This window comes from Raphanus sativus, chromosome 2, assembly GCF_000801105.2.
Source record: "Raphanus sativus cultivar WK10039 chromosome 2, ASM80110v3, whole genome shotgun sequence".
NCBI classification, from domain to species: domain Eukaryota; kingdom Viridiplantae; phylum Streptophyta; class Magnoliopsida; order Brassicales; family Brassicaceae; genus Raphanus; species Raphanus sativus.
In genome coordinates, this window is record NC_079512.1 from 12,388,081 (window position 1) to 12,402,608 (window position 14,528).

Sequence of the window (14,528 nt, forward strand, 5' to 3'; positions counted from 1 at the left end):
GATAAGAGACAGTTTTCACATGGTCTAAAAAAGTTTCAATTTTTGGTTCTTCCACCTAGATTCCTTATGTGTTTATCATCCCCCACAAGCTGTAAATCTAAAAAGAATCACATTCCAAAGTTTCTACTGATGAGGTCTTAAAAGAAAAAAATAGGAAGACATCTTTTTGGGACCAACATATAAAAGAAAAACTTTTTATATACTACAGTTTTTATAATCACCAGTTTTTTTTTTGGTATTCTCTAGATCCTCCTTTGTTAGGTGATGAATATTTCACGAGTTTTGTTTCATCTCAGAAAAAAATGAAGATGTTTAATTATTACTTTAGTTTATAATTATCATTTTGTTGTATAGGTTATGCACTAAAGCTAACATCGATATTATTTTTCAGTTGCATAAAAGAACCGGTCCGAAGCTTTTACCATAACAATAGCACTTGAATAGTTCTTCTGGATATGGATCAAAATTTCATATATATCTTAATCTCAGTCCTTGAGTGAAAAGAAAATGAGTCGGTTCCGGGTTAGCGTTTTCGGGACCCACGGGACAGAGACTGGGTGAGAATCCGAGTCAGGACCCGAGTGATGGTCGTGGAAGCCAGCCTGGTTTGAATGGTAATGGGCCTATGTGATTCTGAAGCGTAGACCGTACGGACTGTCGCCATGTGCTTCAAAGACCAACAAAATATATTTATAGAGCGATAATAAAAAGAACATAAAAGCTTCTCCTCTTAAGGGTACGTTAACGTATGTGTTAGATTTTACATAGCGAAGATAAAACTTTAAGATTCGCTTTGGTCGTGTCTATTCTGACAAGACTAACGACAACGTATTAATATGAGGAGTGTGAAATTGTTTTTGAACGGTTAAAAATAAATAAAGTAATTTACTTTTATTACGAACTTAACCACTGTTGCAATCAATTATGAAATTAATTGATCCATAAGTTGCAATCTGATATAATTATACATATCTTACGTTTCTTAAAAATTCTCAATTTAATATTTTTAAAAAAATAATCAAAATGTACTTATGTTTTTATTAATTACAATATTTGATAAATAGTATTTGAGATAAAAAATAATATTTGTAAGATCAGTACAGTTTACAATTAATATTAGGATGAAAATAGGTATAATTTGCATTGATATTTTAAAATTTGATTTTTGTGAAAAAAAATGTTAAAATAATATTTTTTTAAGAAACATATAGATAATTTTGATAGATATTATGGAAGTGATTTGTTAAGATGTCTTATTATATTTTCCATACTTTTTGGGTTGATATATGGAAAATCTGTCAAAAAAACACAAACTTTTCAGTGATTTTAGAATTAATTAACAATGTTTTCGTTGACTTGCCAATTTAGCACGCCGTCAGCAAATTTAACATAAAAAATAACATCGTTAAATGTTGGTGTTAAGTGAAACGACGTCGTTTTACATGATTTGAAGATAAAATCAAGTTGACCACTGGGTTCGAACCTAGGTTATTTGGATCAAATGATAAGATACTTTACCACTCGACTAGTGGATCAATCAATGAAGTTACTAACACACTTAATTATATTTGGTACTCATTGAATATAAAAAAATTATCTAAAAACTTAAAAAAAAATTTAAAAATTTCTAAAAACTTAAAAAAAATTTAAAATTTCTAAAAACTGAAAAGTTAATTCCAAAAAAGAAATTTTTTATTTTTCGGATTATAAAAAAAATTAAAAAAAAAATCGAAAAAATTCCAAAAAGTTATAAATATTTCGAATCTGAAAACATATAATCAGAAACTATAAAAATAATTTATTATTATTATTATTATTTATTTTTTTATAGTTTCTGATTATATGTTTTCAGATTTGAAAATTTTTATCACTTTTTTTTTGAATTTTGTTTTCGAATTATTTTATTTTTTCAAATTTTCTTTTAATAATTTGAAAAATGAAAATTTTCTTTTTGGGCATTTAAAAAAAAAAAATAAATAAATAATTTTTTTTATAGATTCAGATTATTTTCAGATTCGAATTTATTTTTATAACTTTTTTTGCTATTTTCGGTTTTTTGTTTTTTTTTTTAAATTTTTAATCCTAAAATGAATTTTTTTTTATGAATTTGTTTTTAAAAATGAAAATTTTGGAAGATTTTTTGATTTTTTAAAGGAAAAATAAAATTTTATTTTTAATTTCAGTTTCAAAATTAATTTTATAAAAAATTCTTTATTTTTCAAATTTTGGAATTTTAAAGATCTTTTAAATTTTTAGAGAATTTTTTATATTCAAAATCAATATCAAATAAAACTAAACGTGTTTGTTCCTATATTGAATGAGCAATTAGCTTAGTGGTAAAATACCTTGCTATTTGATCTAAACAACCTGGGTTCGAACCCCGGTGTCTACCAATTTTTATTTTCAAATCATGTAAAATGAAATGACGTCGTTTCACTTAACGCCAACAGTTAACGTTGGGTTAACGCTGTCTTAACTCTCGTTTAACGGTGTGCTAATTTGGTCAGTCAATCGTAAATTTTTTAATAATCTAAATAAGTCGATAAAAGTTCAGGGTTTTATTGGTTAGACAAGTGTAAAGGTTTCTTTTGGCAACTTTTGAAAAGTTCAGTGTCTTTTTGGCCGATTTCCCGTTGATATATTAACTTTTTGTTCTGATGTAGCATTGCTTCTGTAAATTCCATTTCACTAGCAAAATAGCATTGACATAGCCAGTATATTTAAAGAATATATACATTCATGTAGAATCACCCAAAAATGTTAAAATACTATATATATGAACTAATCAATAACATAACCAACCCTTGGTCAAGAAATAAATAATCAGTAACTTTTTAATATTTTGTTATGAAATTCAGTCGATTAATCTTGTTATAAATTATTATTTTTTCTTGATATTAGCATGCAAAAGCAAAACATAACCATGTGATATCTTTAAAGCTTAAACCAAAAACCTAACTACCATTAGTAGTAACTAGTAAGGTTTGTAATTGGGATTACATTTACATCGTTAGATGTTTTTCATAATATAATAGAGGAAAAAACATTTATCAGATTGTTGTAATAATAGCAAAAGCAGACAATGACAGCTGTGTCTTTAATACTACACAAATTGTTTTTGTTTTTGTTTTTCATTCTTACTTGTATTAAAATATCCCACTTGACATAAATAATCAAATACGAGTGATTACAAATACTGATGCAATAAATACAAATAATTAAAAATGTAAAAATGCATTCACTTCTCACACTCTCTCGTTTATATTAAAAAAAAAACAAATAATTAAACCATCGATTCTCTCTCTTTCATCATCTTCTTCTTCTTCTTCTGTCTGCAGAGCTCGCAGGGAGATAGAGAAAGAAAGGTTTAGAGTGCAGTGTGGGCGCACGGTGCTTCTCTAATTTCTTATCCTACGCCTTTCCGCCTTGTTTCTTATCCTGCGCCTCTCCACCTTTTGTTCCTGTATCTCATGGACGCTTCTTCTCCAAGGAACAAAACATCATCTGGTTATTTCTCACTATAAAATTCAAAGCGTTTTCCGCATTGAAGAACCGCGTTTGCGTTTCGGATCTTAAATTAGCGTTTCTTGAAATGCTCTGGATCACGAGATTCTCTGCATTTTTCTCCGCCGCGATGGCAGTGATCATCCTATCTCCGTCGCTTCAGTCGTTTCCTCCCGCGGCGGCGATCCGTTCGTCATCGCATCCGGATCGGAGTTTAATCTCATCCTTCAGAAAATCTCCGGCCTTCCGCAACGCCGACGACGAATGCCTCTCCTCCGCCGCGGACTCCAACGTCTGCAACCCTTCCTTAGTCCACGTGGCGATCACACTCGACGTCGTGTACCTGCGCGGCTCAATCGCAGCCGTCAACTCCATCCTCCAGCACTCGCTCTGCCCCGAGAACGTCTTCTTCCACTTCATCGTCTCGGAGACGAACCTGGAGTCGCTGGTGCGGTCGACTTTTCAAGAACTCAAATTCAAAGTTTACTATTTTGCCCCCGAGACGGTTCGCGGTCTGATCTCTTCCTCCGTGAGACAAGCACTGGAGCAGCCGTTGAATTACGCTAGAAACTACCTCGCGGAGCTTCTCGAGGATTGCGTTAGCCGGGTCATATACTTGGATTCGGATCTCATCGTGGTCGACGACATAGCCAAGCTCTGGAAAACGGGTCTGGGTCCGAGGATAATCGGAGCTCCGGAGTACTGCCACGCGAATTTCACTAAATACTTCACGGGAAGGTTCTGGTCGGAGGAGAGATTCTCCGGGACGTTTCGAGGGAGGAGACCTTGTTACTTCAACACGGGAGTGATGGTGATAGATCTCAAGAGGTGGAGACGTGGTGGGTACACGAGGCGTATCGAGAAGTGGATGGAGATTCAGAGGACTGAGAGGATCTACGACCTCGGCTCCCTCCCGCCCTTTCTCCTTGTTTTCGCCGGTCACGTCGCTCCCATTCCGCATAGGTGGAACCAGCATGGTCTCGGTGGGGACAATGTTAGAGGTAGCTGTCGTGATTTGCATCCTGGTCCGGTGAGCTTGCTTCATTGGTCTGGTAGTGGCAAGCCGTGGTTAAGGCTTGACTCCAAACGTCCTTGTCCGTTAGATGCTCTATGGACGCCTTACGACCTGTATCGACACTCGCTTTGACGAGCTACACAGCATGGTAATATTCTCAATCACAAACTCTGTTTTATTTTGAATTCAGTTTATCTATTACTTGCTTTTATGTTTTGTTTGTTCAATCACTGACTTTAAGTTAGTTCTTAAAGCTAATGACTTTTCCTCTGTTGATTTGAACTCTTGTGAAGCTTAACCCGTCTGTGGGTATGTCATCATAGATTCTTGCAAGGAAGCTCTAGATTGTTTGCAAGATTAGAATGTTTCTTGTTTTGTCTAGTTGATAAACTATTGTTCTTCTGTCGGTGGATATATGATATGCACAGTGTGCCACTAGGTAGGTTGTTTTCATCACATGGAAAATGAGTGGCTCCTACTAGGGTCTGATGATAAGACCAGAAAACACTGAATCACAGTTATATTGACATTATTGTTTAAACTTGTCTTTTTTTTTAATCATATGATGCATTTAGCTCAAAGATAAGTCATCTTTAGTTTAGTCTCATCCTGGTTTTAGGTTACTGGTTCTGGTATTAAGAGAAATCTTGTGCTTTATTAGTGTCATATCTTTGTTTTAAGAGTGGTGTGTTTAGCTACTAATTAGATAAACCATAATAAGATTAAGAGAAGAGAGTAAATAGAGAGACGTGTGAACAACTTTCTCTTGGCTATCGCTGTTAACGCAGCTAATTAGAGTTCCAAGAGTTGGTTTCTTCGTTCTTGTGTTGGTATCTACAAAATTGTGTGCGACCCCACGTTCTCTTTTGTTCGTTTTAAAAATGTCGAAGAAAGCAGAGGGGACCGATTCTTTTAGGACCCCCAGTGTAGGTGACAATGGCTCTTAAGACTCCAACCATTTATTGGCTTAAGCCAGCTGGTTATGTTCTAATCACATGTGGGTCTGATTCATTATGATCATCAGATATTTTTTTAAAAGTATCTGATCATTAAATATTTATTTTGTAATGTCTTAAAAAGAAAATTGAAATTTACTTTTTGATTGTTTAAAGCAGCCATTTGGTGTTATATTATGAGGAGACTGGAGAATAGAGGAAGTTTCATCGGCTATTTACCGGTTCGGAAGAAAATCAGAAGGTAGCTTTTGTTTGTAGAAGATGAAAACCCTTAACCGGGTAAAATGGGTTTGGTTTAGCTAAACCGGAGACAATTTGAGATGTGGGGGTTGGATCATTTTTTGTTGGGGAAAAGAAAAAACAGAATTAGGTTATTCATGTGGATGAGACTTTGTTGTTCTTATCATTAATTTGTTTTCCTTATATATTTTTTTATGGTATTTTATGCAGATACTTGTGTTAGCGTCTGAAAAAAAAGCATGTATGTCTTGGTTAATGGCCATATGTTCCTCTTGTAGCCTCAGTTACTACTTACAACATGCCATGTTCCTCTCCTAATGTCGGTCCAAAAAAGAAAACAATACAAATAAATATTATCTATATTATTAAAATTGAAGTACAAATTAGGTTTGTTTAGAAATATATCGGTTTAAAAAAAAATTATATTTTATTGGTTGTTCTATTCCGGTCTGATTACCCAGACCACCTCAAGTTTGAGTAATAGAATAGCTGTTTGCCGTAAAAAAAAAAAAAACAGTTTCAAAAAAAATGTTTGGAAATAAGGATAGTAGTTTAGAAAAAAGAGATTATTTGGAAACACAAATAGCAATATAAAAGAATATAATGTTGTTTGGAATCATAAATAACAGTATATTAAAAAAAAGTAATGAATTTATGTTATCGATAAAAATTGAAAGTCCATTATATTATAAAAAAATATCTATTTTGATAAGCTTTAAAATATATGAAAATGGAATAATATAATTACCTAAATTTGTTTTTGTCTAAAATAATCATAAAATAAAATTTTAATTTGATATACATATTTCAAATCAAAATAATAATATAAAGTTGATTTATATCAATATTAATTTAAAATATGCATATATTCAAAATTTTATTTTTTACTAAAATATTTTCTAATAAATATTATTAAAATAAATGTTTTCAATATATATAAGAAAATACAATAAAAATCTTAGTTTCATATACTAACTTAAATTATGGTTTTTATATTTCACATTAAAATTTTAAAAATATTATATATTATTATCTATATGATAGTGCATATAAAATACTATTAATTATAATTACTTATATGATGTACGTATAAAATACGATTAACTATACGATAACATATATATATGGTATATAATAGTGACTAAGGGTGGATTTTCGGATATCCATTCGGGTTTGGATCGGATCTGTTTCGGTTTCGGATTTTTGGGGTCAAATATTTTCAGCTCAATTCAGATATTTCTAAATTTTTTGGTTCGTTTTATTTGGATCTTTGCGGGTTTGGTTCGGGTTTGGATAACCATTTAAATTATTTTTAAAAATTAAAATTCATTATATACTTTAAATTTCTCAAAATCTATAAAAAATAATATATTACATATAAATTTGAATAACATATGTCAGAATACTTAAACTTAACATGTAAATTGGTTTGGTTTAAATATTTGGATCGAGAATCAATAATTATTTTAAGTATTTTTGGTGTTTTGAGTATACTTTAAATATTTTGGATATTTATTTTTGACTATTTGTATATATTTTTAAGTATTTAAACAAACTTAAAAGTATCAAATATATTTTGGACGTTTTATATACATTAAATCAAAACATAGTTAATATATATAAGTATATAAATTTTTTTCACATACATTTGGGTATCCAAAATACTTATGTTCGGATCGGATTCGGTTTCTGTTCTCCAAATATCAAAATTTTGAATAATTTGAATATTTAATCAATTTCATTTCGGATTTGGTACTACTCTTTCGTATTGAGATCGGTTCAGTTTTTCAGATTTGGACTTTTATCCAACCCTAATATTTGACATGAAAAAAATAGCAATATATTTTTAAAAATACATCCCTGGAGATGCGCATATCAAAATAGTTATTATTATTGTTCTTTTTTTTTTACAACCATGAAAAACTAAACTATTATCTATGCATGTCATGTTCAGAAAACTAGACCGGTGGCGTAGAATCGACATAGAACATAGTAGAAGGGGAACATAACATAATAAAATAGTTATTATTATTCTTTCAAAGTAAAATGAGAATTTGCATTTAAATAAAATTGTTGTCACCTTGCACTTTAGTTTAGAGATTAACCAAAGGTTAATTATATTCCTACATCACAAAGTCTAATGTTCTAATTTCACAAAATAAGATTTATATCATTAAAATAAACTTGCAAAAATTTTAACATGAAGTCGAACAACCTTGCATAAATCTTTATAAGGTGATAAAATGATGTGTAGAATCTTCATTGTAACAATTCTCATAACTGTTAACATAATAATAAATCAATGAAACTATTTTTCTTATTATTCTTCTTTCAAGATAAAAATGAGAATTTTTACATAATAAAATTGTTATCACCTTGTCAGTGAACAATTGTTGCCATTTAATTTAAGGCAGCTTATTGTAATGAAAGAAGAACCAAATGACAACTTATTTTATTTACAATATGTATGATGACGATGAAGAAGAGGTTGTTGGATCAACTGCTTAAATGAGTCTGAAGAAGCTTCCTCGCAGCCAATATAAACCCTGTAAACATTGACAATGAGTTTTTAGAGATAAAATGTGTGTCTGAGACAAAGTGTCTATTTTGAAAAGAGAACAAAGATTTGCCTAGAAACAGAGGAGAAGGTCTAGTGGGTCTTGACTTAAACTCTGGATGAAACTGAACTCCAACATAGAATGGATGATCATGAAGCTCAATCACCTGTTCAGAAAAAAAAAACAGATTTTACAGGCCAGAGATTGAAAAAAAAACAAAAGAGATTATGATGCAGCAGTAGTGATGTTTTTTTTTTTTTTATCTTTCTATACCTCAATTCGTTTTCCTGTATCATCTTTGCCCACAAGTTTTAAACCAGCTTCTTCAACTACTTGAGCTACTTCTGGATTCACCTAAACACCATCAATACAAAAACACCTCATCATTGTGATCAATAGTATATAAAAAAGGATTAACCTTTAACGAAAAGACCAACCTCGTAACGGTGCCTATGCCTTTCGTCTACATAACAAACGTCTCCATATCTGTTAAATGCCCGGAGAAAAAACAAGACGTTGTCATTCAAATCATGAACTGAATACAACGAAGAAGATGAATGCAGTTCTGCTTACAGTTTAGAAGTGAGAGAGTCTCGGCTTTCTAAATGGGTTCTTCGGGAACCTAGTCTCATTGTACTTCCCATATGCGTTCTTGAGCCCTGTGTTAAATGTAAAAAAAGAAAAGTGAACTGAGAGCGTTGATAGGTTTTCTTGTTTAGAATAATACATACTTCTGGCATGAATATAACAACAGGGTCAGGTGTCTGAGCATCGAACTCGGTGCTATTTGCTCTTTCCAAGCCCAAAACCTGAAACCAATGTCAAGAGACTAAGAAGAAGAGGAGATCTGGCAGGGAAATGAAACACATTAAGTCTGCTTACAGATCTGGCAAACTCAATTACAGCAATTTGCATCCCCAAGCAGATCCCAAGATAAGGAACTTTGTTCTCTCTAGCGTATTTTGCTGCTAAAACCATTCCGCTCACGCCACGATCTCCAAAACCACCAGGAACCAGAATGCATTCTGCGCTCTGCATTGTAAGGAAAACAAAGACTATTTTGTCAGCAGCAAAGACCGTCTCCTTTTACTAGACAAGTGACCAAAAAAAAAAAGGTTTCACCTTCAAAATCTTCCAAGCAGCAGCATGTGCTTCCGGAGTCTGCAAAGGAGAAACGTGATGTTTAGGCATATATAAAGACTCTTGATCCAAAAATTCAAGAAGAATGAAAGACATTAATGGGGTGGTGGTATATACAGATTTTTCACTTTCGTCTTCAAGATCTGAAGCTGCAATCCATTCAATCTGAGGCTTCAATGAACATGCAATGCATGCATGTAGAAGGGCCTGCGCCAAAGAGGAAAATATGGAGAGAAAAAAAGCTAACCAAATTCAATTCTGTAGAAGAAGACCAAAGTCAAGTTTACCTTAACAACGGACAAATAAGAATCCGTTAGACCAACGTACTTCCCCACCATAGCAATCTTGACCTGTGCATAACAGACAGATAGTCTCTTTGAATAAGAAAAAGCAAAGGCTCTAAAACAAAAAAAAAATCTTTTTTTGGCCAGCAGATAGTGTACTCACATGATCTGTCAAGTTATCAAAAGTCTCAGCCATCTTAGTCCAGCGATCAAGATCAGGTGCTGTTGCAACGCTGAAATAGATGAGTTTTGTGGGTTAGGCTGAAAGTTTTCCCTTGTGATATCGAAGCAATTGAAGACTATTAAAAAATGTGACTATAACCTGGTCAGATTCAATTGTTTGAGAATCGAGTGATGAGCGTTTTGGTTCTGCAGCAGCAGCACAAATGAAAAAGTACTTCAACAACAAAACACACATTACTCTTCTCTTTGAAAGAGCCAACAAAAAAAAAATGTACACAACTTACACGGAGCAGGAGAGGAACATGCCAAATGTTTGGAACATCATGGATATTAAGAATATTAGCAGCCTGAAAAAGAAACCAATAAGTGATATATAAATCTCAACTACATTAAGCAAAAACCACAAGGTAGACTTGGGACGTAGTTATACCGGCACATGACAAAACTGAGACAGTTTTGCCTTTGTAGCTTCCAGTAGTGGCTGCAGAAAACGAAAATAAAAAATCAAGGCATGTCAAAAGACTCTGCAGTAAGAGTGAGAGGTCTCATAGTTTTCCAAAATATATGCAAAACATAACTGAGATACCTGAGCAGAGCGGCATGCTAAAAAGTGAGGAGTCAATCCCAAAGCTCTTAGTTCTCGGACACTGTGTTGTGTTGGCTTCGTTTTCTGCACGAAGCAATGGATTCAAAGTTCAGTCAGATACTAAAGTTAACCATGCACACGTCTTAAAAGTAAGGAAATAGTATACCACCTGCTCCCCAACAACACCCAGAACAGGAATCAAGCTCACATGAATAAGGCAGAAATTTTCTTGTCCTAGCAAAGATGAAGCAACCAACATCAATATAAGAAGCAGTGAAGGAAAGAAAGCCAAGAAGAGGAGGAGGATTCAAAGGCTTACCAACCGAGAATGATAATTGTCTCAAGGCCTCGATAAAAGGCATTGATTCTATGTCACCTATCCAAAAAAGTAAGGATCTTTAGAAGAAACCGTATATTAAGTAGTAAAAATGGAATCGCATAAGTAGTTATTACCAACAGTGCCTCCCAACTCAATAACACAAACATCGGCTTGGCCTTCTTTGCCATCAACTGGAATAAGAGAGACTGACTCAATCCAATCCTTGATTGCATCTGTAATGTGTGGAACAACCTAAAAGACCCAAAATTTCTCAAACGGTAAAGAAATAATAATAATAATAATTAAATCTGAAACCCATTCTACTGAAAACAATAACCTGAACAGTCTTCCCTAGGTAGTCTCCTTTTCTTTCCTTGTCAAGAACAGACTAGAAAGAGAAGAAAAAAAAAAGTAAAAGTAAAATTAACAGCAATACAGTGCCTGCCTGCCCTAAATACAAAAGAGCAGTAAGTAGAGTACCTGATAAATCTTGCCAGTGGTGATGTTGTTGTCTTTGGTTAGTGTCACATCGAGAAATCTTTCATAGTTCCCCAAATCAAGATCGACCTTTTAAAACAAATCAAAGATATTATATATGCAAAATCATTCTCTAGCAATTTAAAAGAAAAAAAAGAAAGACAAACCTCTCCACCATCGTCGAGCACAAAAACCTCTCCATGCTCAAAAGGGGACATAGTACCAGCATCAGTGTTCAAATACGGATCTGTAACGACAAGAACTGTTAACGAAGTCGTTCACAATTAAAAACACAAATTTGAAAAGGTTAATTAATAACCAATTTTGATGGAGGTAACACGAAGGCCACAAGCTTCAAGGACGACGCCGATACTACTGGCTGTAACGCCTTTGCCAAGCCCACTCACCACTCCTCCAGTTACCAACACGTACTTCATCCCCCCCCCTCCCCAATGTCTCAATTCGCGGAGTAATGATCTGATCTGATTGGGGAATTTTGGGGCTCGGAACTAATACACAAATCTTCCTTCTTTCGCCCTTTTCATTGACGAACGCAGATGTTTATTCCCAGAAACAACTGGAATCATACCAATAGTGACTTCCCACGTGTCGCAGTTTTTTTCTTTTTCTCTTTTGTTCGTTAAATTTTTGTTATATCACATGCGAGACTTTATTTTTCTTTTATAGCAAGATTATGGACGTCTTTACACCAAATATCTAAACTATTAAAAGGGAAGTACAATTTGATTATACCTCTTAAAGTTGCACAAAATTTACAAGGGAGTGCCACTGGAGTTAAAACTCATTGTTTTGTACTTAAATTGAACCAAGCTCGGTTTTTCTAAACCACCACGATTACCTTAAACCAACACGATTGTTGTGATCAAATCTAAACTATTAAAAGGGAAGTACAATTTGATTATACCTCTTAAAGTTGCACAAAATTTACAAGGGAGTGCCACTGGAGTTAAAACTCATTGTTTTGTACTTAAATTGAACCAAGCTCGGTTTTTCTAAACCACCACGATTACCTTAAACCAACACGATTGTTGTGATCAAAATAAGTTTTCGATTTGCAGAAACAATAACCAAGATTTTGCCGACAATAACTCCCTTTAATTGCTGGAATTAATAACAATAAGATACAAATTAGGCAATTTTCCAATATTCTCGCCAATCAGCTATCACAATATTTCCTTGCTTTCTGCGCATTCAAATCGCAATATCACGCAACAAACATATCAAAATTCAGTTACCTAATAGGTATTGTGGACATTCTGTGCCGGTTTCCTAATTCAATTTCGGTCTGTGATTATTTCCATGTTTGATACTGCATCGTTTTAGTATTTTTTCAACCGGTCATATTTGAAACTGCGTCGTTTTTTTAACTATTTAATGGTTTGGTTTTAAACCGCTTTTTCCTAAATCTAATCTCATTTACTATTGATTATTTTCTGATTCGAAATGATAATAGGGTCAAAATCTAGTTTTTGTTATATCACATGCGAGACTTTATTTTTCTTTTATAGCAAGATTATCGACGTCCTTACACCAAATATCTTATATTAAAGGGTCGGAATTTAAATGGAAAAAGCCGAATATACTTGGGATGCCGCTTAATTAAGAAGTTTTTCTTTGTAGAACGAGCCACGTGTCCGTTCCGCGCCGTTGATGAGAAACTGGTAGACAAAAGCGTCAAAGGCCGAGATTCACTATCATCTTCGCGCTGTTCTCTCTGTTCTCTCTCGAGGCGATTCATCTGTTTCTCTACCTTCGTCGCGTTCTCTCTCGACAACGCTTCGTTTGGCGTCTATCTCCACCGGCGTTAACTCTCGATGGTGATTCCAAAGCGTCTCTCCCTTCCTCTCGACGGCGATTCGTTTGGCGCCTCTCCCTTCCTCACGTTTTCTCTCGACGGTGATTCCAAAGCCTCTCGGCCATTTCGAATAAGGTATGTAGTCGTTCCTCCTCCGTAATTTGCATGTATTTTGTTGTCGTTTCGATCTACTCCCTTTGGGATTTGTACTCGTTATCAATCTAGAAAACCGATATATGGTTTTAAAAATCTTGTTTCGTGGTGGTATATGAAAAGCGTATAATTGATTGCAAAAATTGTGTAGATTGTGTAGATTAAGGGTTTAGATGATCTAGTTTCGTGTATAATTGATTGTAAAATTGTGTAGATTAAGGGTTTAGATTATCTAGTTTCGTGGTAATGAAAAAGTAATGATGTTGTTAAAGTGGTTAAACTGATTTGCGGTCAAGTGTTAAACTGATTTGCATGTTAAACTGATTTGTGTGGTTAAGTGTTTGCTCTGTTTGCTTATTTGTGGTATATTGTTTGCAAAGTATCATATATTTGATGAAACTGATAGGTACTGATAGGTGTTCTTTTGTTTGAATCTGAGTGTGTTAGTTGGTGAGGTTCGTTTGATTGAAACCGTGTAGTTTAAGAACTCTGATAGAAACTGATAGGTATTGATAGGTGTTCTTCAGCTCCACTGGTTGTTAATAATAGCTCCACTTAATGAACTGATCACTTGGATTGAAACCGTGTAGTCTAGAACTCTGATCATTTGCGGTTCTTCTTGTGGCTTTAACTCCTCCACATGTGGGTCTAGTTTGTTTTTCTTGTGATGAAATAATTTTCTATCTACTCTCACCAACAAGAACACAAATTATCACATTCATTAGAGCTCGAGCTAGTTGTTATTAGTTTATTGGTAGTGATTTGACTCTAGTTGTTAATGCTAAAGTGAGTAGACAAGGCAAGTGTGATGGTAACTAAATTGATATCCAAGTGTGTTGGTAACTAAATTGATATACAAGTGTGATGGTAACTAAATTGTATTGCGTATTGAAGTTTAGTTTGTGCTAGATAGTTTCTTTAATGAGTTGATAAGGAAACAACTTAAGTTTGTTGTGAACGATAGCTGCATAGTTCTGTCTTGATGTAACTAAATTAATATGGCAAGTGTCTGATTAGACTTAGGTAGATAATTGTACTTAAACCAACTGTCTTTTTAATTTAAAGAAATTGAGATATGTGTAATAACTTCTGATTAGACTTAGGTAGATAATGGTTAGTTGTTGTAACTTATTACTTGTTTAGCTTTCACATATTATTAAATCCCTTCCATAGTTGATTCATCAACCACATCTATACTCTTCTTTCTCTCGTCTTTCTTAACTATTCTACTTTATTTTCGAAAAAATCTTATCTCTGTTCCTGGCGCTATGGATTCAAGGAATCAGCATAGCCAGTA

The 14,528-nt window shown here is 33.6% G+C and overlaps 2 protein-coding genes across 4 annotated transcripts; one reads left to right on the plus strand and one right to left on the minus strand.

Annotated features, from left to right (window-relative positions):
* Positions 1-3,232: 3,232 nt before the first annotated feature.
* On the plus strand, positions 3,233-6,028 carry LOC108843200 (probable galacturonosyltransferase-like 6). 3 transcript variants are annotated; one of them, XR_008941273.1, is made up of 3 exons: positions 3,233-4,667; positions 5,632-5,716; positions 5,926-6,028. XR_008941273.1 is itself a non-coding variant. In XM_018616328.2 (2 exons), the coding sequence occupies exon 1, from the start codon at positions 3,593-3,595 to the stop codon at positions 4,649-4,651; it is 1,059 nt and encodes a 352-aa protein (XP_018471830.2). In that variant the 5' UTR covers positions 3,234-3,592; the 3' UTR covers positions 4,652-4,667; positions 5,635-5,902. The 3 variants fall into 3 exon arrangements, 1 of the variants encoding a protein (XP_018471830.2); XR_001948304.2 differs by having other exon boundaries at positions 3,234-4,667; positions 5,635-5,716; XM_018616328.2 differs by lacking the exon at positions 5,926-6,028 and having other exon boundaries at positions 3,234-4,667; positions 5,635-5,902.
* Positions 6,029-8,014: 1,986 nt separating this feature from the next.
* Positions 8,015-11,901, minus strand: LOC108816789 (uncharacterized). The gene is made up of 22 exons (XM_018589358.2): positions 11,582-11,901; positions 11,430-11,509; positions 11,266-11,352; positions 11,123-11,173; positions 10,920-11,037; positions 10,786-10,842; positions 10,636-10,700; positions 10,467-10,550; positions 10,311-10,361; positions 10,165-10,227; positions 10,020-10,066; positions 9,861-9,930; positions 9,701-9,763; positions 9,531-9,620; positions 9,396-9,434; positions 9,156-9,305; positions 9,005-9,082; positions 8,847-8,932; positions 8,711-8,759; positions 8,547-8,627; positions 8,346-8,439; positions 8,015-8,261 (listed from the first exon to the last, which is right to left on the minus strand). The coding sequence occupies exons 1-22, from the start codon at positions 11,697-11,699 to the stop codon at positions 8,212-8,214; spliced, it is 1,671 nt and encodes a 556-aa protein (XP_018444860.1). The 5' UTR covers positions 11,700-11,901; the 3' UTR covers positions 8,015-8,211.
* Positions 11,902-14,528: the final 2,627 nt, after the last annotated feature.

Coding starts and splice junctions, on each gene's coding strand:
- LOC108843200 (XM_018616328.2), top strand. CDS start 3,593: ATGCTCTGGATCACGAGATTCTCTGCATTTTTCTCCGCCGCGATGGCA.
- LOC108816789 (XM_018589358.2), bottom strand. CDS start 11,699: ATGAAGTACGTGTTGGTAACTGGAGGAGTGGTGAGTGGGCTTGGCAAA. Junction 9,764..9,860: donor TTGATAACTTGACAGATCAT/GTGAGTACACTA, acceptor TGTTATGCACAG/GTCAAGATTGCTATGGTGGG. Junction 8,628..8,710: donor GGCATAGGCACCGTTACGAG/GTTGGTCTTTTC, acceptor GATGGTGTTTAG/GTGAATCCAGAAGTAGCTCA.